The sequence below is a fragment of the Coturnix japonica genome, chromosome 2, assembly GCF_001577835.2.
Source record: "Coturnix japonica isolate 7356 chromosome 2, Coturnix japonica 2.1, whole genome shotgun sequence".
Taxonomy (NCBI): Eukaryota; Metazoa; Chordata; class Aves; order Galliformes; family Phasianidae; genus Coturnix; species Coturnix japonica.
Window position 1 is genome coordinate 41,922,069 of NC_029517.1, and position 22,711 is coordinate 41,944,779.

Sequence of the window (22,711 nt, forward strand, 5' to 3'; positions counted from 1 at the left end):
TGAATGGTGACTTCTGATGGCACAGGTGGTCTCTAAACTGATACTCATTTCTCAGATGGGAAGAAGACAAATTTACCCAAGAACTGAGTGAAATCTGCAAGGGAGTTGTTAAAGGACATGTCCTTCATCCACTCTCGTTTGTGCCTTAAAAGGAATTCGGTAATTCTCATTCTTTTTTAAAACCCAAAGTGACTCTACCACCTGTCACATTGTGATTACACTTCTTTCTTTCAATTATTTCATTTACTTGAAACAGAAGTTCTACAAATGCAGTTATTGCCTTCTAAATCAATAAAGCATTATGTTGAATTATGAATGACTACTCAAGCATAGAAATCATGAATGCTGTGTTTTCCCTAGAGAGGTGATCATAATGAGGTAGGGTGTGGGTGTAGAATGAGGAACAGGTTCATTATGGGAATTTCTGCAGAGTAGTGAGGCTGGGGATGAATGTAAAACGTGTCAGCTTTCAGAAAATAGAAGACACTAGAGAACAGAATAAACAGGCATGTGAAATCTCAAATTCTGCTGGTGCAAGCCTGTGGATTAAGTCAAGAACAAAAAACGGGGATGGACCCCACTCTGATCAAAACAATGTGTGAATAGAGCTTCACGACTGTGATATCTCACCAAGGAGCAGGCACTGACCAGTGGACAGAGGAGGGGGTGATAAAGAGCCCTTAGACACCATGCAGTTAATAACACGCAGGGAATAAAATTCTTTCCCAGTGATCCTTCCTGATCCCTTCTGTGCTGCTCTTTTCCTCTAGAAACAGAAGCAGTAATGCAGCTGTGAGGCTCACAGCATCACTGAGACTTTGCAGCTCAATTGTGCCTGGACCCTGACAGCTGAGGAGTGTTTTAGAGTTCTGCCATGGGACAAAACCAGGGACACCAGGGATGGGTTCCTACTGCACCTCACAAATGTGTCCAAGCCATGAGAGGGTTAGCTCAAGCTCAGAGCAGTATAGTTGTACCTGCCAAGAATAGTTAACAGCATAGGCAACAAGCCCAGGAGCCGTGCCCTGCCTCTACAACTGCCAGGGCTGAAGCTCATGTCTGCCCAGAGTAGAGATACCATCTCGCTCTGAACTAGCCAAGGTATTTTTAATATAACTGAGCAGTGTGGATGCACCCACTGTGATTTTCAGCCTGGATTCTGCATTTCCTGTAAAAGAAAGTAGCCATATGTTCCAGATTTACTACCTACTGCTTTCTTCAAAATGTGCTTCTGCAACCCACATTTATACAGGAAGTCACTTGAGGTGATATAAATGTGATTCCAGTTCTTATTAGTCTTCTCAAAAGCAGCTTTGTGCCTCTACCATTTCCATTAGACTGTGTCATATACTTCTTGTCTGAAAAGTCCTGAAACGTAAGTGATGTTATTTCAGGAGGTTTTGGATTAGTTATATGCTGAAGAGACAGTCAGTGCACATCCCATATGCAGTAGTACCCAACAAAGCATGAAGCTAATTCTTATGCTAGTTCATAAAGACTGAGGAGCACGCCACAGCAGTGGGCTGAAAAATAGTCGCAACTTGCTATTTCACCAAAGCCAGTCTTTCCCACCCCCACCCAGCAACTAGCAACCCCTAGCTATGCTCTACTCTGACTCATTGTTATCATTTCTATCACAGTCCCTTCTCACCCAGGGGTGACCCATTTGTACAAGGTGGAAGACAAGCATGACCTTTTCCTAAAGGGTGAAGTCTAAAAACAGTGCATCATAGAAAATAAAGTAGAAGGCTGTGAAAATAGTAAGAGAGACATGATAATCGCTACAGCGTAAATCTACTGTTACTTGCATCGAGAAGTAGCTAAGAAATAAAATTCCTAGGAAATATAATGAATTGCTAATATACTTTCTAAAATGAAAGTATTGTTGTAAATATTAATGAAAGGAAAAAATCATATAAAAAAAACCAAACATGAAGCAATTCGGATTTTGCACTCTCTACACAAAGGCAGTGGATATTCCTCATTTGGGTTGTTATTTTTATCATGAAATGCAGGCAGATGTCTACAAAACACCAGATAGACATGTGTATTCTGTAAAATTCTAGAGTGTTGTGGAATAATTAAGTTAAATCCTTCCATCTGCTTTAAAATCCTGTTAACAAGAAATAAATAAAGCTTAGGAGCATATGAGGACTTTTAGCAGTTTTTTCATATTGGCAGCATCGTCCTAATCTTCAGTTTAAAGTTTTGCTTGTTTGTTTGTTTGTATGGTGATGTTTTATCCAAAAGAAGTTGTAGGTGGGAAGTTCAGAAAGAGAAGCTCCTTAAGGTTAGATTCGGACAGAGCTTCTTGGCACGGCTCCTGGTTCCTGTCAGGCTATACATGGAGAAGCCAACTACCCAGCTGAGGAATCCAGCGCCTTACGCAGAATGCATTTGTGAGGCTTGGGATTTTGTCATCCCATGTTTTCCTGTGTCCTAGAACAATGGGTCCCTAATCACGATTGACATTAATATGGTACACATAACAAATCATAGTAATTCTAACAACAATATTTGAGCTTCATTTGTCTCTAACTATACCAGCCAGATTTAAAAAGAAATCTAAGGCAGATATTTCAAGGCTGACTTCACGACTCCGTTACACTCACTGTTGTTTTTGTGTTTTTTTTTTCACAGAATGTTAATGGAATTAAAATCACACACTTCTTTTACAGTAATTTTACTGGAAAACGTGCTCAAGGTTAATAAATTGCTAGTCAATATTTCAATTAATGGCCAGTCTATTCTGTAGTCATCTATTTAGAAAATCATCATCTCCAATCTCCCCAAACTTCTGTTTTATACAGACACTCATATTGTTTAACACAGTCGATTATTCCTTAAATTTCACTTTACTTTACACTGCAGAAATATTGTGTGCTGAAGACAGGAAATTTTTTCTAGAGTTCTTTGTGGGCTTTTATTGCTCCCTATAAAGTAGGGTATTTATTGTGCACCACCAGCTATGATGTTTTCTGCAGTCCCTGAGCTGACTTACTCTGCTCTGATAGCACCCAATTGCTGCATTCCCCAAAGGCTTGTGTGAGGTTTTATTTCACCTTGTCGCTCACTTTCCCTGGCTTTTCCCATCTCATTTGCTCTTTCTGCCCCTGCAGACAGCTGATCTGGCAGAAGTTCCTGAAGAAGCTGATAGCAGCCTTGACATAAGCAGGAGACGCAGCAACAGTGGTGAGTGCTGCTAGGCCAGGATGGCATCTTTGCATGTGATGGCCTTGTGTAGAACCTGTTCCTGATTTTGGAAGGGGGAGGTGAGTGAGGCAACAAGCTAGTGAAGGAATTTAGGGGAATGATTTTTTGAGTGTCAGGTGAGATCCAAGCCCCTGGTTTCCATCATTTGTTTTGTCCAGACCTGACACTGGACAATGTTCAGGTCTACTCCTTATCTCCTGTGTTTCACAACTCTAGACCAGTCACTTAAAAAGTTTCAGTTTCACACTGGCAACGTGGAATAAAACTAAGACTTTTTTTCTCTTTCCATATGTCTGACTTGTCTACATGTCTCTATATACTGCAATCTCTTCAGTATAGGAAATGATTCATATAATATCCATATGTCTGTAAAATATACATCACAACGAATCCTGATTGTAATTGCATCTTCTTCAGTACAGCTACAGAAACTGTCTCCATAATATTAATAGCCGATTCCTTTGTCTGCTTTTCAGGGAGTAATGCTTTTACAACATTGGCATGATACCTGTCAATGGTATTTTTGAGACCAGAGCTGAGTGATGAAATCTCAGCTACTGTGGGATAATGTACATGACCTTCTTTTTGAATTCAGTCGTGGCAAGGGAAGCAATAAGTACAGAGTGGGTTGGAGCACTTTTACTAAAACTTCAGGCTCAAGCCATCAGTGAGTGCTCTAGCACAATGAGGCTACTTTGGTAAACTTCACATGAGATGCACACTACAAATATAAATCACAGAGAACATGGCTTTTTTGTCTCTTAGACCCCTTGTGCTCCTTACATGCAGCTGACAATTCATGTGGGTGAGACGCCAGCTTTAACTGCTCATTCCACTTTCATGCTGTCTCCTCCATATTCCTTCCTTTCCAAGTGTTCCTATCACTTCTTCTCACTGTGTTCAGTCATTTCCTCCCTTCAGTTTTGTGAGCATCCCATCCATGTCATCTTCTTTCTCATGACAATTTTTTTAGCTTTTCCATCTCACCGATGTGTGTTGGTTAAAGAATTAAGCCCACTTCACATTTTTTAATCCTGCCCACCTGAGATTAATTTGGCCTTGCCTGAGTTTCCTCATAACTTCTTTTTCACTGTTGAAAAGCAGTTTAATTTCTGAAACCCAAAGAAACTTTTTCTTTTGCTGTGAGATCTGCCTTCACTGAATGCACTAAGAGGCATTCAAGGAACTTACTCAAAGAGATTACTTTAAAAAACCCAGCATGTGTCAAACCTCCAAATAACTTCCGCGGCACATTAACGATTCCTTTGATCAGCACTGGCTTTTTACAATCCATCCTTCAGAGGCTCAGGATATAAATTATGCATCAGTCACTCCAAAAATTTCCCCTTGGTAGATTTTTAATAAACTGCCCGCACTGTTTGCACAAGCTGTGGAAATGGTAAAATCCTTTTCAGACTGTCAGAATCTCTGGGTTTTTCTGGGTGTTTTTTGGTTGTTGTTTGGTTTTTTTCTTTTTCTATTTTCCTCTTTTGCTGCGAGGGCAAGCAAATATGAAAGGAGGTGGATTTGTGTTTTGTAGAGACATGAACAACAGAGCTTTCAGACTCTGGTGCCTCCTAGAAATATCCAGAGACCATGAACTAAACAGAGATTAAAAATTTAACAAAGTAAATTCAAAATGTTGCTGCAGGGTGATTCACCACTCCTTTTTCCACTGTTGTCCACTGCCTCTTTATCAGGCAGTTCCACATTAATGCCTTGATGAATCAGGTTCATTCCAGTTATTTTTATTCCAATAAAAACCTGCATTCTGCAAACAAGATTTTAGGAACATGCACATTTGAGCTTCCTTGTTTAAAGAGAAAAAGCAGAAAGAACTCAGCACGTGTGGCAATGGAATCAGCTCTATAGGCATATGACAGCAACTTCAGGGGGTGATGGATTATTTCAGGCCCTGGTACACAAACTATCCAGCAAACCTGCCTGGTTTACAATTCTAAGTAAGTTGACATACCTAATCACCAGCCCTTCAGCCATACGCAGACTTCACATTCGCACAATAGACTTTATTACTTTAAAATTTTCTTACATTTTATCAGAGTACATGTGTTTTTGTGTGCTCATTGCTTCGTTTCCCTTTGTAGAAAATCTTTCTCACTCATGCTGTGTCTACTGTTTTATCTGTCTCCACCTTTACAAGAACAGTATGCTTTCTTCAAGATCTAAGTACAACCAACTGTTCTCAAGGAGCCTTACTATTTAACTCATAAAACTTCTTCAAAGGCTTTACCTGGCTGTCATTGGCAATCTAGAATAGCCACAGTAGCATGTTTTCATGGAAGAAAAGTGAGAATGTGTAAGAGCAGAAAGAGAAGGGAATTCAGCCATTTAGTGATTCCCTGGCCTCTTCTTTCTTTGAATATGTGAAACCGTATTGCAGAGAAATAGAATGAAAATACACTCTAACAATCATCCTGCTACTTTTTACTGTTTTGGAGATCTCCAAGTTCTTGTTACAGAATTCAGAACTGCTTGAAACACTTGCAGGGGTAAATGGATGGCGGTGATGCTGGTGGTTCTAGCTGCTGAAGGACTCCAGATATTACAATCATGTTCAGAGTTTATCCAGAAGCATAAAACACCAAGCAATTATTAAAATGTAAAGGGGGATTCAATCAATTTAATAAAGACAGTATGGTCTTTCCAAGGAGATAACCGGGGACAGATACCTGTCATGTCACAAAGCAATTGTGAATATAGTGTAGCTGATTTGTATCAGGTACCAGTCGGGTCAGTTATAAGCTGTGATTCTTGGTTTATTCCATGAGTTTCTGATTTATTGCCTTAGAAGCACATTTTCAAACATATAGGTCTGTGTCTCAGACAACCCATCTCAACTTTGAAGCACTTCTAGTGTCCCTGTGTGATCAGATGGAGAGGGCATAGCCAGTGCATTCAGGCAGAGTTTGCTGGAGAGAAGGAAAAAGAATTACACCAAACATGTAGAGACAGAAGATACAGAAAGGGAAGAAGGTTTTTTGGCTGCAAAATTCTCTTAATAATGCTTGTATACAATCATCAGATTTTGTAGTTGCTTTCAAATGGAAATTCTTCTGGTCCTAAACACAAAAATACAGCATCAATGTGAAGGAAAGACATTAGGACTTTAAATAGTAATGCATTTGGGAGACTTAAGTTCTGTGCTGTATCTACCTATAGCCATCCAATCAAACTGGTTATCTAGTATGACTTTAAACTCTTCAGAATATAAATGGTTTTGAGACATGCAATAGGTTCAGTGGAATAGCTGGTTTTGTTGGGGGTGTAAAAAGGTTCAAATGAGACAAGGGATCAAAGAAATTAAGGGGAAGAGTTTAACAGAACGAAGCTGACCTTGCTGAAGTGAAGTGCCTTAACCTATTCTAATATGTCATGTGTTTGCTTTATTTTAGTGTTTACATATTCTGAAAATGGCACAGAACACTTTGGAGAAGAACCAAAAAGTATAAATTCCCCGGTACGGATAAAAATTTTCTGAGAACTCAGTGAGGATGGGCAGACATGTATAATACAGACTGGGGAGGACCTTTAGTTGCTAAATTATAGTGGGACCGCTGGGGGCACCGTCTGGGGCAAACATTAATATCTGCCTGTCACATAATGGTTCCATTTCTGGGCCCCTGGCCATGGTTGGAAGCACTATATGGGACTGGATGGCTCTTTTGGTTGACCAGTAATGGACCTTTCTATGTTCCTATGGTTATTATAATTTGATGTTATGAACATAAAATATCCAGTGTGGGAGCCGTGTCATTACAGCAGAACAGCAGTAACATAAAAATCACAGAACTGACATAATTTGGAAAATTACCCAGGGTTTGGTTTAGGTGCTTTTTTTCCTGCAGATTTCCAGTAGAGAAAGAGAGGCAAAAGGGTAGCCAGTCTTCTCTGCAGGAAGCCCAGAGCAAATAACTTTCTGTTTAAGAAATTGATTTTCCCTCTGCATTCACTGGACTTGTGCACTTTACAGGTTGAGCTCATCTGTAATGAGGCCTCTATAAAAGATATATTATATAATGCCAGCAGTATACTGTGGGGCTTGCAACATTCATATGTTAAGAAGGAGTAAAACTTAAGCTTGCTTTTATGGTATCACCCAAAAGACCAAGTTGTTCATATTTCTGCAAGAAAATTGATCTTGGGGTTCAAGGACTCATTTCTCCATGAAGACGTTTATTGCGTTGGTGCCCCACAATGTATTTAGGCAACAGTCCTCCAAGCTGTGAAAGCAATAAGATTTTGGCTCATCTCTTGGAGTAACAGACCTTGGCTCCTCAATGTAACAATGTGAACAAAATTCCTGGGTTTTCCAGTGTCAGTAAGCTTCAGACATGGGGCTATACGTTACACTTAAATATTTTACATGCACACATTAACATTTTCTCATTATCTTTTTTTTTTTTTTTCCTTAAAGGGACCATTTTATAAAAGCACGTTACAAATGAACACCTATGTTGCCTTGTACAAATTTGTACCACAAGAAAATGAAGACTTGGAGATGAGGTAAAGGCCCAAAATATTTATTATTTCATTCAATGCATGCAAACTAAGTGGGCTTTTCACTAGAAAATATTCAGTTTTCAGTTACTTCATCATTTTCAAACATAAATTTTCAACTAGGAATTCCTCATCAGTTGTCTATTTAATGCTGAATGTTTTGTAAGTCCTGTTTGATTTTTCCCTCCCATTAGATCATGGATAAGAAAAAAAGAAAGATGTCCAGCTGCTGGATGGCATTTTTTTTCACACTAGAAAATACATCCTGAGCTTTGCAAAGTGTTCTTGTCAATGATTAGTTTTTAACACTTCCTGCCTCAGTTCTGCATCAGTTGCTAGCATTGCAGGGTCTAATCTAAAACCCACCGAAGTGTAAGAGCATCTTTTCTTTGAGTGCAATAAGATTGACTCATGCTGTTGATATTTTGAGGGCCTTGTTAGAGCTGTTGACTTCAGATGTGTCAGTTCTCTCCAAGGCATTCCCTACATGATAATAGTCATGCACTTGCCACAAAATTTAAGGAATTGACAGAAATTTCTCAGTTGCCAGCATCTCCTTTTTAGTATATCCAGCTGTATCTTCTCATTGCTCTAGAAAGAATGGGTGGAATGTAAGGCAGAAATGACAAGTTTCCCTATCATTCTGTTCTTCTATCATTTTCTGATCACTATTGTACGCATGACAGCTCTTCAGGAAATAACCGCAGGCTATGGTGACCTGTAGTGCAACTTGCCAGCCATTCTGCTTGAAGGATCCCACTTTGCATCCTGCTTCTTCATGGGTGTATTTCAGCCTGAGCAGTTTTCCTATGGCATCCTCAGCCAGACACAGACAACCAGATAATGCATCATTCCCCAGAATTCCCATGTCCCTCCCAGAGAAGGCCAAAACAACCAATGGCCTACAACCTGAACAGTCATTACCGACAGGCTCTTTCCATGGAGACAAGAGCCAGGTTTTGGAATAGCATCACCAGGCTGCAGCAAAGTTATCTGTCCCATGGCCAGAAATTCACTAATACATGGATTAACACTGTTTCATAAGTGATGCCAAATAGCTAGTAATGCAGTTTGGTATCTGCAGGGAAGGATTCAGGTCATTTGGATGAATTTTCATTCAGCAAAGTTAAGTTTCTGGAGATGGGTTCAGCACAGCAGTATTATCAAGTTTTGATATATACTGTCCTGGCAGCTCAAGTCAGGGATCAACTGGATGCTGGTCATCTTAGCAGAGGGAAGAGAACTAGCAGAGGAAGGAGGTGAGCTGGAAGGAAACGTTAAGAGAGATTTGTGGAGATTTGAGCTCATGTCTGAGGGCATGCAATGGGCAGCAGACTGCTGCAGCTGAGCAATGACAGTCTTTATTTCAGCAGCAATTAGTATTTGACACAACCTTGATTTCTTCCTTCCTCAGCAGTGGAAGCATTCAGTCTTGTTCTCCAGAGCTCTGGCTTCAGTAAAAATGGATAGTCCAATAACAAGCTTATTTTAAGAGATGGCCATATTTTACAGTGCGTAAAGCAAGTTCTGCAGTAAAGCACTCTTGGTGTCAGATACTGCATTGATAAACACCTGTCTTTGCACCTACTGAAATCTAGAACACTGATGTAGAGCAGAGAACTTGTCCAGGGCTGTGATGCAGAGGAAAAATAACAGGGTAAGACCAGAGAGTCATTTCAACAAGCAGTGAACACCAAGCAGGTTGTCCCTCATCAGGGATATTGCAGCCTAAGTCTAAGCAAGAAAAGTAATATAGGTTCACTTGGGACTTCTATTAATGAATCCTTTCGGGAGATTAGAAACATCATTGTTAGTCCTGTACTGAAAAGTATCAGCTGCATTTGCAGGTCTTGCATGTAAAATCTCAGTGCTCAGACCATTGATGTAGAAGACTTCAGGTTCAGTTACCCTCTTCCTCTGACAACCTGACATTTATTTTCTTCTAAGTTTTTTTGTAGCTACCAGGCTGGAAGTTGTTTAAAAGATGGAACTCTTTAAATCTTTCTTGTTGAAGATGTTCCTCCTTGCAGTGTCAGGGTGCCAGTAACATTACAGCCTGTTCACTTTGGAGTGACACTCTGGGCTCCTTCAAAAACCAAGTACCTTATATTAAATATTAACTGGAATTGGATGGCCTTTCCTATGGAAGAAACTTTTTACCACAACGGTAACAAGTCATCCTTTTTCTCTAAATTCCTTTCTCACAGCAAGAACATTTAATTATTCCAAACACAATGGAACAGCTTCCCAAGGAGGGAAAAGGCACCTCTTTTGCCTTATTGATAGCACCTTTGAAACCTAAAAATTCAGGATGAAACCCCACTGTGTTAGAGGAAAGACCAAATTCCCATATCTCCATTTGTCTGCAGCAGTGATAATTGTTGGGCAAGTAGACCAAAGAAGCTCTCCAGTTGGACAAGTGCATGTCTTCTACGTGTGGTCTGCAAGAGCCCATTAAATTCTCTATTTATCACATGTTCTCAATGTGTTGTCAGACTCTTGTACTGATACCTCACTGATACAAGGAGAGTAACATGACATGCAAGGGAAGATGAATACTTCGGGGTCAACCATTAATTTTATTAAGATCAAAGAGATGCCTCTTATCAAGCAGACAGATTTCTGAGGTTAATCCATTTTGCAAATGGGCTGCCACTTACATCCTGCAACACAGTGCGATTATAATTACACAATAACGTTGATGAAGTGCCACCAATGGGGGGAAGGAAGTCAAATAACTGTTCAACTACCTGTACGAAACCAGCTTGGCATGTTTCACTATTAGCGTTTCCAGCCAAATTATTCTCTTAGCGCTGCTTTGAAACTAGTCAGCTGGATGTTGATACTTAGCAATTACAACCCTGCACTGTGCATTATAGAGGTAAATATGTCCTATTCAAAAAAACAAAAAGAAAAAAAGAAAAAAAAGACATTCCTGGGCAGAATTATATCCCTGCTGACTAATTGCCTTTGTCAGTTAAATAGAACTATTTTCCTGCTGCCTTCCTTCTGCAATCACAGCTTGAAAACACAGATGATAAAGTAGTGTGTCCCAACAATGCAAAATGTCTTGAAGTAACAGTAGCCTGTAACAAATAGGGACTGCATTTTAAGCAGTTGCTTATTAAACAGGAAGCAGAAATTCCTGTTCACAGAAGGTGCTGTCTCACAATAAAGATCTAGCCTCAATATACAGCAATTCACTTCCCACGTTACTATGATTTAAGAAAACCTTGCTGCCTCATTGAGTCTACCTGCAGTAAATGCTCAGATAAAATGACCAAGGAAGGACCGCCTTCCTATTAGAAGATAACTTTGGGAGCTAATGCAGCATAGCTATTAAGAGTCATCCTGATCTACTTTTCCTCTTCTAATTACAGGCCAGGGGATATGATCACTCTTCTGGAAGACTCCAATGAAGACTGGTGGAAGGTACGTGCTAATTATTTTGCATCTATCTGTCTCGTTTCCAAAGGGAAAAATACATTATTTTCAATACTGAACTTGTATTAAAGCTACTAACAGGTTTCTTCTGTCAATACATTTTCTCCACAGGGAAAAATTGACGACAGAACTGGATTTTTTCCTGCTAACTTTGTTCAAAGAGTGCAACATGATGAGAAGATTTACAGATGTATCAGGACGTTCATTGGCTGCAAGGAGCAGGGACAGATAACTCTGAAAGAGAACCAGGTAAATGCAGGGAGACCCACTGGGCTGAATTCTAACCAGACTTGAGCATCCAACAGTCAAACTGATGTGACCAGAGGGAAGGTGCAAAATGCACACAAACAGATGCTGTTTGCTGCAGTTCAGCTATGTTTTCAAGATTTACCATTAACCTGGTGATGATCTATAACCAGCTAACGCATTCTCCCTGTTTATTGTGGCCTAAGTTTTCAGACTTACAGATGTTCATAAAGATATTTACATGTTACCTGCTGACCTCAGGACAGCTTGGAAAATAAGAGTTGTAGGGGTAGACCTGAGTGCCTAACACATTGTCTGCTTTTCTCCACGCTATCACAGCTAATTAGAGCTCCCTTTCCAGACCTTACCTTACCTAAATATTAGCATAGCACATTGCTTTAGCTTCAGCGGGAGCAGAGTTAAGACATCACTGAAATAACTGTAAATCTTAACTTTAGCCCTTATTCACTGGTTGTAAAATATCTTTAGACATTAATGGCTTGTGATGTTGCTTACACATCCTCTCTACATGATATAATTTAAGCAGTAAGTGGGAGTTATAGTACACCACGTACAATGGAGATTCACAAAGTCCATTCACCTGGCATATTTTCAGTAGTTCCTTCTACCTCGGGTTATTCGGGTAGATTCACAAGGTGGAAGCCACAGCCACCATTATGCAGTGTGCTTTTGATCTGACTTTAAGTACACTTGCAAACTGAATTTTTACTGGACTTCTTTAGTATATCTGATGACACTGCTATAAATGTTCGCTAAAGCGAGAGAAGAATTTGGCTCAAAACTTGCATGGAGAACAGTAAGGTTTGCAGCATAGGGTCATGCGGATGTGAGGACGGCTGGCTGGGGGCCACCCACAGGCTGAGTCCTCCAAGCCGTGCACAAAACAGGAAGCTGGCTTTCTATCACTGTATTTTGCAAAGCCTGGTTTTGTTCCACCTTCCTTTCCCTTGGCAGTGTATATCCCATCACCAGGAGGCATTTTCCTTATAGTGCCTGGAAAGCCACTGATTTTAGCAAAGTGGAGCAGAAATCAGCATTAGGGTGGACTCCAGGACTACATATTTTCCATGCAGAACTTTTGTAATACTTCACTCCAGCAGTGGGTAAGGTTAACTCGTACCTTTGCTGCTGCCTTGTGGCGCAGCGTAATACACTAATGCTAACAGTCCTTAAATATACACAGCTTTTTAAGGAAGGCATAGTATACAGTAACAGGAATGTATTTTAACTGCTGTGTGCTTAGTACATTTGGCAGCCCTTAATTTACTGGAAAGAGATAATGTGCCTAACTTTTTTTTTTTTTTTTTACCCAGCTCTTCTTTTTATTGTTTATATTTGTGCACACAGGGAAGAAATCATTACCAAAGCCAGACTGGAGGTTTGGCACCTTTTGTGCTCTAGGATTAACAATGCAGAAGCTTGAGGAAATGGGAGCGTGGAGATTTGCTTGCCAGCACAAAGGAAGAGTTGCAGTCTGTGTCCTTTCTTGTCAGCAGGCACACCATATCCACTCTGTCAGTGTGACTGCTCCTGCAGACAGTGAGGGTGCAGTTTCTTGCCTCATTTCTCACAAGACCACAGTTTTTAAGTGGGCAGGTCTGGCAGCAGCATCTGAACACAAAAGCTTCCTATAGTTCCCTAGATCATAATAGGCTCACAATGGAGTTTGCAGTGAGGAGCGAGGCATTGTCAGTGGTAGGGCAGGTGGTAAAAATGGGATTATGAATCCATCCTATTTGTCCATCCCCCTTTTTTCTTCTTTTTTTCTTTTCTTTTTTTTTTCTTCTTTTTTTCTTTTTTTTTCTTTTTTAGACCTTTCTAACACAGAGATGCTGAGGGCAAACATGAAATAAAAATCTAGTTAAAGCAGGGGGCCAGAAATAAGGCTGAACCAGCATATGAGCACAGGGTGGTGAGAGCCTGTTCCATCCTCACACAAATTATCTTAAAAAGGGGATGTTCAAGAAACTTCAAGGCCATTTTGAGTAATTTTGAGGTTGAATGTGCTCCAGAAACTCATCTGCTTGCCCCTGTAGTCCCATACAGGGGCTGAGCCTCGTGTGACAGTCCCCAGTGACAGCTGGCAACCTGCACAGGGTCAACATGTGGTAGCAGCATAGGGCCATGGGCACAGGGACACCCAAAGCCAGACCAGACCACAGGACCTGTGCCTGCCTCAGAGATCAACTCCTCAAGGGCACCATTTATTGCCCCTTTTTTTTCTTTTTGTAGCAGAACAATGCTTCCTTTCCTGAGGAACAACAACATGTGCTGTGAAAGAAAAGTTATTTGTTACTAGGAATTTTTTACTTCAAAGATTTATTTTATATTTCTAAGTTCAATTTTCCTTCCTTCTTTCTCCAGGTATTTCTCTTATTTTTTATCCTTTATTTCCCCAGTGTTTATTTCTCCCACTGAGAGAGTTAAACATAAAGGAGGACATGGAAAAAAAAAAAAAAAGAAAGTCATCTGAATAGGACTTCTGGAAAAAGTTCTGCAGAATCCTTTCTTTTTTTTTCATTCTGCTTGGGGATTTCTGTGGGATCTAAGCAGCCATTTTAGCTGTCTCACAGCATTTGGAATCCTGGGAGCACAATATATGTACTACATACAAAGCACTGGCTTGTTTTAGATTAGCAAGGAGGAGAAATTATTCATTGCTACCAATTCCTGTCAAGTCTCACTTTAGCTAGAAAAACTCATTAACTGGTCTCATAAATTCCTGTAACTATAGTATGGCAGATCGTCTTCATTTTATTGTGTTAATTCACTGGGGGAAATTCTTCAGGGTTTTTACAGGGGTTCAGAGCCATTCTTACGATGAAGGCTAACAGGAAAACTTATCCTGTGCCTTTAATATGAATTTTCAGTATAATGGTTCATAACATCCATGGTTTATACTGTAGGTCTCCCTCTCTTTTGTACCTTACGTGAATGTTCTCGAGTTGAGAGCCTGTATTTGTAAGGAAAAAGGCAAAAAAAAATGATGGGTATTTTTTTTTTACACAAAGGAATCTATGGCTCCATTTCAGGCAAGCAGAGACATTTTCAAAGTTTGAAGCACAGTAGGTGAGGCTTTCTCTGGAATCATTTGTTGTTTTCATGTCCTGTGAATAGCGTGTTGGGTTTTCAGCTTCACGCAGATTTTTCTGGCAAGGCCAACACTCAGGGACAAGACTGAGGGGAAAACAAAGCAGCACATTTGCACGTCTTATGCAAGACACACGGGTTTATCCTCACAAAGGTTTCCTTGAAAAATTCACTATGGAATATGAAACTCAGCCTGGGAATAAGCAGTACTGCTTCAGAGACATCTTGGAGTTCAGGGCGTGCTGACAGTTCCTGAAACCAGTGTAGAAGGCGGCTGGGCACTGTAGGGCTCAATCTGATATGTGCAGGAGAAAGGCAGACTTAGCCTTGTTTTTAAAGAAGATAAAATATTCTATTGTTTGAATGTCTGCTGCTTCTTCTCTTCTAGTATCCTAATTAAATACAGGAAATGCCCTCTTTAAGAAAACCCTGCTCACACCCTTTACTGGCATCCCCTCTGACGTCTACAAGCGTACAAATGTAAACCACATTAGGACCCAGCTCTTCGTGATTAAATAACACTATTGATTTTGAATTGCACAAGTGATCTTGTGAAACAGAAACGACCCCAGCCATGACATCTATAACGAGATTAGCAGTCAGAAACTCTCTGCCTCGTCCAAATGTGGACTGTGAGTTTACATAAAGGTCAGTGCAACAGATCCATTTTGCAAAGGATGTGTTCTATAAATGTCACTGATGAAAACTAGCCCTGGTGCAGAAAGCATCTCCCATCCAGGTTCCACAATGACTGCAAAAAAGGCCATAACTGTGATGGCTGCAGCTTCCAAACCAGTGCTGTTAACATTGCTGTCCCCAGGGCATAATTCCCCTGCACCCAGTTGCTCCCATTTCATAATAAGTGGCTTTTAGGTATGTGTATATCAGCAGCTACATTCAGATCTGATCCAGCACCCTGAGAAGAGCACAGAAATGGACTTTGACCCAGGCAAAGGCTCTCATCCTGTAGCCTGGACTCAACAGGGCAGGACTGCAGCCTGGGTCTCCAATCCCAGGGGATTCACTTGCCTCAGGTCTTCTCATTAGTTCATATGTTTTGTTGGTGTCTGGATTTTCACCTTGCTGCCTGGGAATTGCACTAGGTCCCCACATTTTTCATCCTGAGGTACTCCAGAAGGGGCTGAACTTCTTAAAGAATGACTCAGCTGCCTTTGAAAATCAGTTGCACTACTGAAACAAACCCAGATTGGAAAGCAATGCTGAAGTTATCCTCCCCTGAAAGAGATGCTACCCTTCACAGTTAGGCTTGAAGGAAAAAGGGTCTTTCTCTGCAGCTGTCTCACATTTGCACTGATGCTTGTCTTGTTTAACTGGGACATTCAGTCAGAGACACTGAGTGGCACACAAGTTGTGGAAGAGTTTAGAACCTGAGCACAGCACATTTTGTATCCAGGTCATCTTTAAAACCCTGAACAAATGTCACATGAAGAACAAGCTGGTGTTCTTGGTCTGAAAGCTAGTGAAGCAGCTGATATAAAACCTGTCATCATACTTTACATTGTAGCCAAATTAGCATAAGAACTGAGTTACCTATCATTTCCATCCACAGAGCTTGCTTTTAGGCAAGAATTTCAGTGCATAGACAGAAGCAGATGAAACTCATCATGTCCCTGTGCTGTCACTCCTAGAGACAAGCAGAAGGCGTGAGCTTTCAGACCTCTTGACCTGGCACTGTCTCCAGGCTCCAGAACAGCTCTTCAAGCTGTGCTGTCCTCGTAAGCAAATTCCTGTCTCATCAGAACTAGCCTGTTACTGACAGACAGGTGAAATATGTGAAAGAGAAGATAAGCAAAAGACAGCTACAGAAAACTAGAGCAAGTTCAAAGTTACTCTGGGACAAAGAGAATTTGCTACAGGACTTAGAAACACAGAAGAGTTCTGATAGCAGCTTGAAGGATCATTTGCTGATTGCTTGTATATCCCCTGCTGAGGGCTGAGGCATAAAGAAATTCCAAGGGCAGATGTTGACAAGTTCAGACATCAATCAGGATCTGAGCAGTTGTTTGCTTTATTTTTCTTGTGTGTTTTGGGTTTTTTAGAAAAACAAGATGAAAGAGTGAGAAAGTGACTTTATAATACCAGATCCCACTTTCAGTTATTTCTGTAGATCCCTTGATGACTGAGAAATAGCCTGAGATGTGATTGCTTATCCCACGGCCTACTCCATTAATAAACTCTTGAGCCAGGGCACTTTCTATTTTCTTTCTAAAGAAAAAAAAAAGCACGTTGTTTGTCTCATTTGTGTAGCTGCCAAGTTCACAGGGGAATAGCTGCTCAGCCACCTTGCCCCCAGAACACTCCAGCCTGAGTAGCTGTCATTTCAAGCAGTTTCCAGTTGGATGCAGTGAACTGTGGGTGTCTGATGGCAGCTTAGGCATGCTGTGCCTTCAAAACCATCATACTTGCTGTCACCAGGGCTAGTCCTCAGTGACAGCTGATTCATCAGGTGGAGCCCAAAACTCTGTAAACCTCCTGATTTACACCTACCTAAGAAACTCAGATCCCAAGGCTTGTGGATGGAAACCTTGGTAGCACTCACAAAAGGCGATGAGGACAAACGTGGCCAAAGGTGGGGTTGCATTCCCTCCTTTCTGAAAGTGCAGAATCTGGAGCATCTCCAGAGCTGTGCAAAGCTCCAGCAGCTGTTACAGCCCTGGAGAACTCCTGACTTGTACCATACTAGTAAAGTGTGTTATACTGCAGCTGGGCTCAACCTGCCTTTCACATGCCTTTGGGAAAGAGTGGGAAAACCTTCTGTCATTCCAGGGCTGGCACATGCAGGGCTTAGGGCTTAGTGTGAGAGAACTTCAGCTGGAATTTGTGAGGGTGCAGACTGATTAATGTATTAATGTATTAGTATGGGGAGCAAGACAAAATCTTGCAGAAAGACCTTGTTTCCCACATAGCCAGTGAAGACCTACAGCTATTGCTATAGCAGAGCATTCCCACTGATATCGGGGAGAGCTTGAATAGCAGCAGCAGAATGAAAACAATTTTTAAAGTTCAAATCTGACGTCCGTTTTCCACTCCAAGGATAAAGAAAACCTCTGTTCAGAAAGTTCTGTGTTTTTCTTTTGTCCACAAATCATTCTGCTTACAGTGCAAGACATCAGGGAAGAGTCTGTCAGACTTCTTTAGTTAGGAGGTAACATAGTGATGGCGTCAGGCATTCCTTTTAACAAGCCAGGTCCATTATGGAGAGCCTACAAAAGGGATCAACTGAGAATGGGCATCTTTCAATCAAGATGTTCTTCCCTACTTTAAACTCATGCTTCGTTCCAGGCTTTTTCTCTAGTTGTTGAGGTTTTCGTAGTCTTCCTCAAAGACAGACCAACATCTCGTAATACTCAGAAGAATCTTCCTGTATACCTCTGTTACACACATTTCTGCTTCAAGTCATGATGTGACTGCCTAGGGAGCTGCTACTGTGCTAGGGATTCATCACACAAAATTAGCTAGACTCTTTTGCAACAGTACCTGAACAAAAACAGCATCAATTACATCCCTCTCCCTCTCTTTCTGTGTGATTTAGCTCAAACAACAATGCATTATTTTGCTTTAATTGGATGTCAACTCTACTGGTGTGCTCAGGCATTCTGCCCCAGGAATGCAATTCAATTAGAATTAAGTAGGTAACCTAAGAATATTAATGAACACGTGTGTTTTCCAAACCCTTTTTTTCACCTACAGAGATACACCTGACCATTTCCAAATACTGGAGATGGCAAATATGAAACATCTTCGCCTCCTTCATATATCCTTTCATTTCCCACTGGCAGCATCATTATTACTAGCAAATTTTAGGCATGTAGCAATAAGAGGACAATCTGACCCACAGTTGAGATATGTTATTTAGGTGTCACCGTGCAATTTGTAAGAGTCATGCTGGAATGCATTTAGTCAGAAACGTTTTTAGCCATTTGGGGTCATTTCATGCTCTCTGAATTGCTGTAACTAAACACCGTAAACACCCATCAGATAGAGCCTTTGTGAGTATTAATCCAGATACAGGGCTTAAAAGACCTGGCACTTTCATCACGAGAAATCAGTGAGTTGATCTCAATAGCACCATCAAATTTTTTGCCTATTTTTAAACTGTAAATGAATAATAGGAAATATGTCTTTCTTTGGTATAGATGTTTGAAAAAAAAAAATCTTTATTTTTATGCCTCTGTGCTCAAGTGCCCAGTCCAAAGTACTAGTGCTTTCAAATGGCTCATCTATTGCCAAAGTAGTCTCAGATGGGCCCTACAGTGGAAATACCTGAGTTCACAAAGGTCTCTAGGAAATGCAGATCCTTAACATGATGTAGTGCTTGCACTGTTGTGAAGATCATACAGTTTCCATCATGATTACCTCTGTTAGGCACTGTAGTTGTGCAAACACACTCGCAGAGCTGTATTCAGGTCACATACTTTGGTATCCATAATAGACTTGGGCACCTGTAGGTGAGAGAGCTGAGTGAATAACATAACTCATTACCCATCTGAGAAGCACCTGGGTTCCTTAAATATTCCAAAGAGAATATGCTTGCATTCAGATCAGCTGCTGTGAGTGACCCACCTTGGCACTGTGATTATTTTTCATCAGCTGCTGAGGGAGCCTGATAGCTCATGATCTGAATTACCCACATCTCATACACAGACAACTAAATCATGATAGTTACAGTAGGTTGAAGTCGCAATTTGAGCTTCAAAATATTTGATCCTGTATGAGGGTGTGAATGATTTTAATGTCTCTCATTTATATGTGGCACTTCAGAGAGTCAGGGGGAATTGGTAATGCTCTGAACATATGACTCTGAGTTTCTTGTTAAAGCAGTGAGCCTAAAAAGGATTATTCTACCTATAGAAGTTACTAGCACAGTGTCCAGCCTACCAAATAAATAGCCTTTACTTCAATGATTTGTCTCTTCATCACGGGAAAGAGATTTTTATTTTCCTACCTTCTTTGCATCCAGATTTGCGTGACTTCAGAAAAGGAACACGATGGCTTCATCAAAGTATACAGTGGGAAGAAGAAAGGCTTTGTCCCCATAGACATCTTAGAAAACATCTGATTGCAACAGCCTGCTTGCTGCAGTAGGAGCCCTTTGTTGGCAATGCCTGTCTGCCTCATCTCACACTGTGTCAACCCAGATGGGCTGTCTTGCAGATGTTCAGGGAAACAGTGGGAAAACTGCAACTACAAGAAGAAAAAGACGTTTAGACTGCCACAGCAACACTAAGAAATTAGAAAAGTGGAATGACTGAAAGAAAATATAGTCAGAAACCACTAGGGAAATGAGAGGCCCTTGGAAACTAATAGGAAAAAGGTAAGAAAAAGAAGTCTGGGCTGATTTCTGATGCAGGATGGCTATTGCAACCCTGATGGAAACAGACAGCTGTTCTGAAGGACTAAACTCAAGTCTCGTTCTTGTGTCTTAGAGAACTGTTGGACTACTTTCTTGTTGGAGATGTGTGTTTGGGAGGGAGGGACAAATACAAGTCAAACAACTGTCCTTGTACTACAGCCCAATGCTTGTGGTAAAGTGTGGCTGTAGTTCTAAGTTCTGTCCACTGTATCAACCAACCAGTTTAAGCGTTTATTCCTGATGTTAGTCTCATATCAAAGCAGTTTGGAGTCACCATGTGGATGTCAGTTCAAGAAGTGCACTGTGCCCTGGAGGTCAGCAGCTTTCTCTTTCTGTGTAATCTTACCTTATGAAAGAGTAGCAACCTTGTATGTCCTTTGTTTTCTCTGTATACAAACAAAAGCTCTCCGCGTGTGCCAGGTGTGATGGCTGCTCTCATAGCTCCCAAAGATGGCCTGCCCTCCGATTAAAGAGCCTTCTTGGAAGTGTCCCTCTGTGTTTCCTGCACCCTCATCTGGTGAGGCAGAAAATGGGAGGAATGCCGGGAGAGTGCCACAGGCTTGAAATGTTTTGTACCTTTCTGTGTTTATTGCACTTACAAGATTTTATATATTAATCCTGTTTATAAAAAAAATAAGACAGTTAACCAACCCCTTGGAAGACTGAAAAACACTAGGAAAGGACACCACGCAGAAGTGAAGACTGTACTGAAATCCAGAACTTGTGATAGTAAGGCACTGAGTGTCTTAGCATTGTCTTCACCCAACAAAGTCGTCGTCTTCATTTGCTAGATTAGTTTTACAGATTCATCACTCACTCACATGAGTACCTCCTTGGCATTAACAACTGTGCGCCTCCTGTAAGCCCCCTCAGTCCCAGTGCAACTAAACAGACTTACACAGATGAGCTGGTGCCAATCCTGTTGTAAAGCAGGGGCCTTATGATGCTTCAAAACAGCGAACCTAATTTCCAAGTATTTAATTGGATGCAATTGCACCAAATACACTTAAACAGTTTTGTATGTATTATGACATAGAGATTAAATCCTGTCCCAAAGCTCCCTGGTGAATTCAAGCCTTATTTGACCAGCCTGAGATTGAGTGCCAGTTTTTAATACTGCTGCAATTAGCCACAAATGGATGTCCTAAATGCCAACACTGCAAGAAGAAATCCAGATGCTGCCAGGTTAGTACAGGCCTTTGCACAGCTGACACTATTTCTAAAAAGATGCTGTCTGTTCTGCTTCCTTATATTGAGGCAGTTTGAATCCGTGTTGCACAGCCCAGGTCTCATAGTTGGGATGCCCAACAGCTGACCTTATGCAAAGCCTTATTAAATCCAGTGCTGTGCTACACATGACCAGAAGCTCACAGAGCAAATCAGGCTGCAGCCTCTTAGAGGCACATTTTGCAACTCTTACTTATCACTTAATTGCCGAGGAGGAAGTTACAGGGGTGATGCTGAAACATCATCCGTTGTAATACAAATGGTCTACACCAATAATTCATGTCCTTCTAGCTGATCAAAAGTATCTGATTTCATATCTTCCTCTATGGGAATATCAGTAATTCATAAATGGCTTTCCTACAGAGCAAACAATAAACATTTCTCAGCTCATTCTCCTAAGCAACCAGTAGACTTAGTAGGAAGAGGGAGGATTCTGACACGCCTTAAAGATCAAAACAAAAAGTCATGATAATCCACTCTGCTTTATATGATTTATATATATATATTCACCAGTTCAAACAAGAAACTCAAATGTTTGTTAGAATTGAAATATTTGCTATTTTTTATCAGACCTGACAAGTGGGCAAAGGAAATCTGTATTAATCTATACATATGTGCTATTGTTTACATGATTGCATCATACTGTGATTCCCTATTTGAGTCTTCTATGATTTTAAGTTATCCCTACAATGTGCATCAAGAAAGAAAGAATTCAAAGAATTCAAATATATGAATATTACCTACAACTCACAATGGCCTTTAATCAATGTCAGTTTGATTCCTTTTGATACTGAGCAATAAACAATAAAGTGATTGAGTAAAACAAAACAAACCCTACGTTGACTGCATTACGTCTGAGCAAGCATTGCTTCTGAACCAAAGCTTTCATGGTTATCTTTCCTTTGTGTGTTTTGTTTTGTCTTTTTACTGGGTTTTTGCTGCTGTTCGATATGGAGATGTAATTTATGCCTAATTTAGCAAGAAGCACATACATGAGTCTTACTTTAAGCATGTGATTCATTGGCTATTTGCACGCTTAAAGCTGAAGCACTTTGCTGAATTGAGGACATTTTCCTCAAATTAATTTTGGATGCCTTACTCTGAATCCAGATGAGTATCCCATTATTTTCTTCTCCTACCATATGCAGTTTGCAATAGATACTGAGTTAGCAAGCAGTTAAAAAAAGCTGGAGTGGAATTTATCTGACGTTTCCTCAGAAAATTTGAACTTTAGGAGATGAATACTGTTCACACTTAATATTCTGCTTAATAAAGAATGTGCAATGGTTGGAAGGAGAATAGAAGTGTATGTTTCTTGGCTTCTTTGCATCTGCCGCTATCATTTTCAGTCAGCCACCTCAGAGAGCATTTACTACAGTCATCAGCAACAGACATCACTGAACATTGCCATTTCAAATCTACAGCTCTTGCATTTGCCATATTTAGCAAACCATTTCTAAAGCAGTTCTTCTGTAATGTATGTAGCATGCATAGACTCAGAGTGAAGTTTTGCAGCGCAGCCATCCTAATCATTTGTTTCTGGCAGATCAGACTATATTTTAAGCCATTCGGCATCTC

General features: G+C 40.6%; 1 protein-coding gene across 1 annotated transcript in view; it reads left to right on the top strand.

Annotated features, from left to right (window-relative positions):
• STAC (SH3 and cysteine rich domain) overlaps positions 1-22,434 on the top strand; it is a 69,756-nt gene extending 47,322 nt beyond the window's left edge. Inside the window, exons 6-11 of the mRNA XM_015854249.2 lie at positions 3,120-3,192; positions 6,627-6,691; positions 7,649-7,737; positions 11,112-11,163; positions 11,287-11,424; positions 19,514-22,434. Coding sequence (XP_015709735.1) covers positions 3,120-3,192; positions 6,627-6,691; positions 7,649-7,737; positions 11,112-11,163; positions 11,287-11,424; positions 19,514-19,612 — 516 coding nt within the window. The 3' untranslated portion in view covers positions 19,613-22,434. The remainder of the gene's footprint in view (positions 1-3,119; positions 3,193-6,626; positions 6,692-7,648; positions 7,738-11,111; positions 11,164-11,286; positions 11,425-19,513) is intronic.
• The last annotated feature ends 277 nt before the right edge of the window (positions 22,435-22,711 follow it).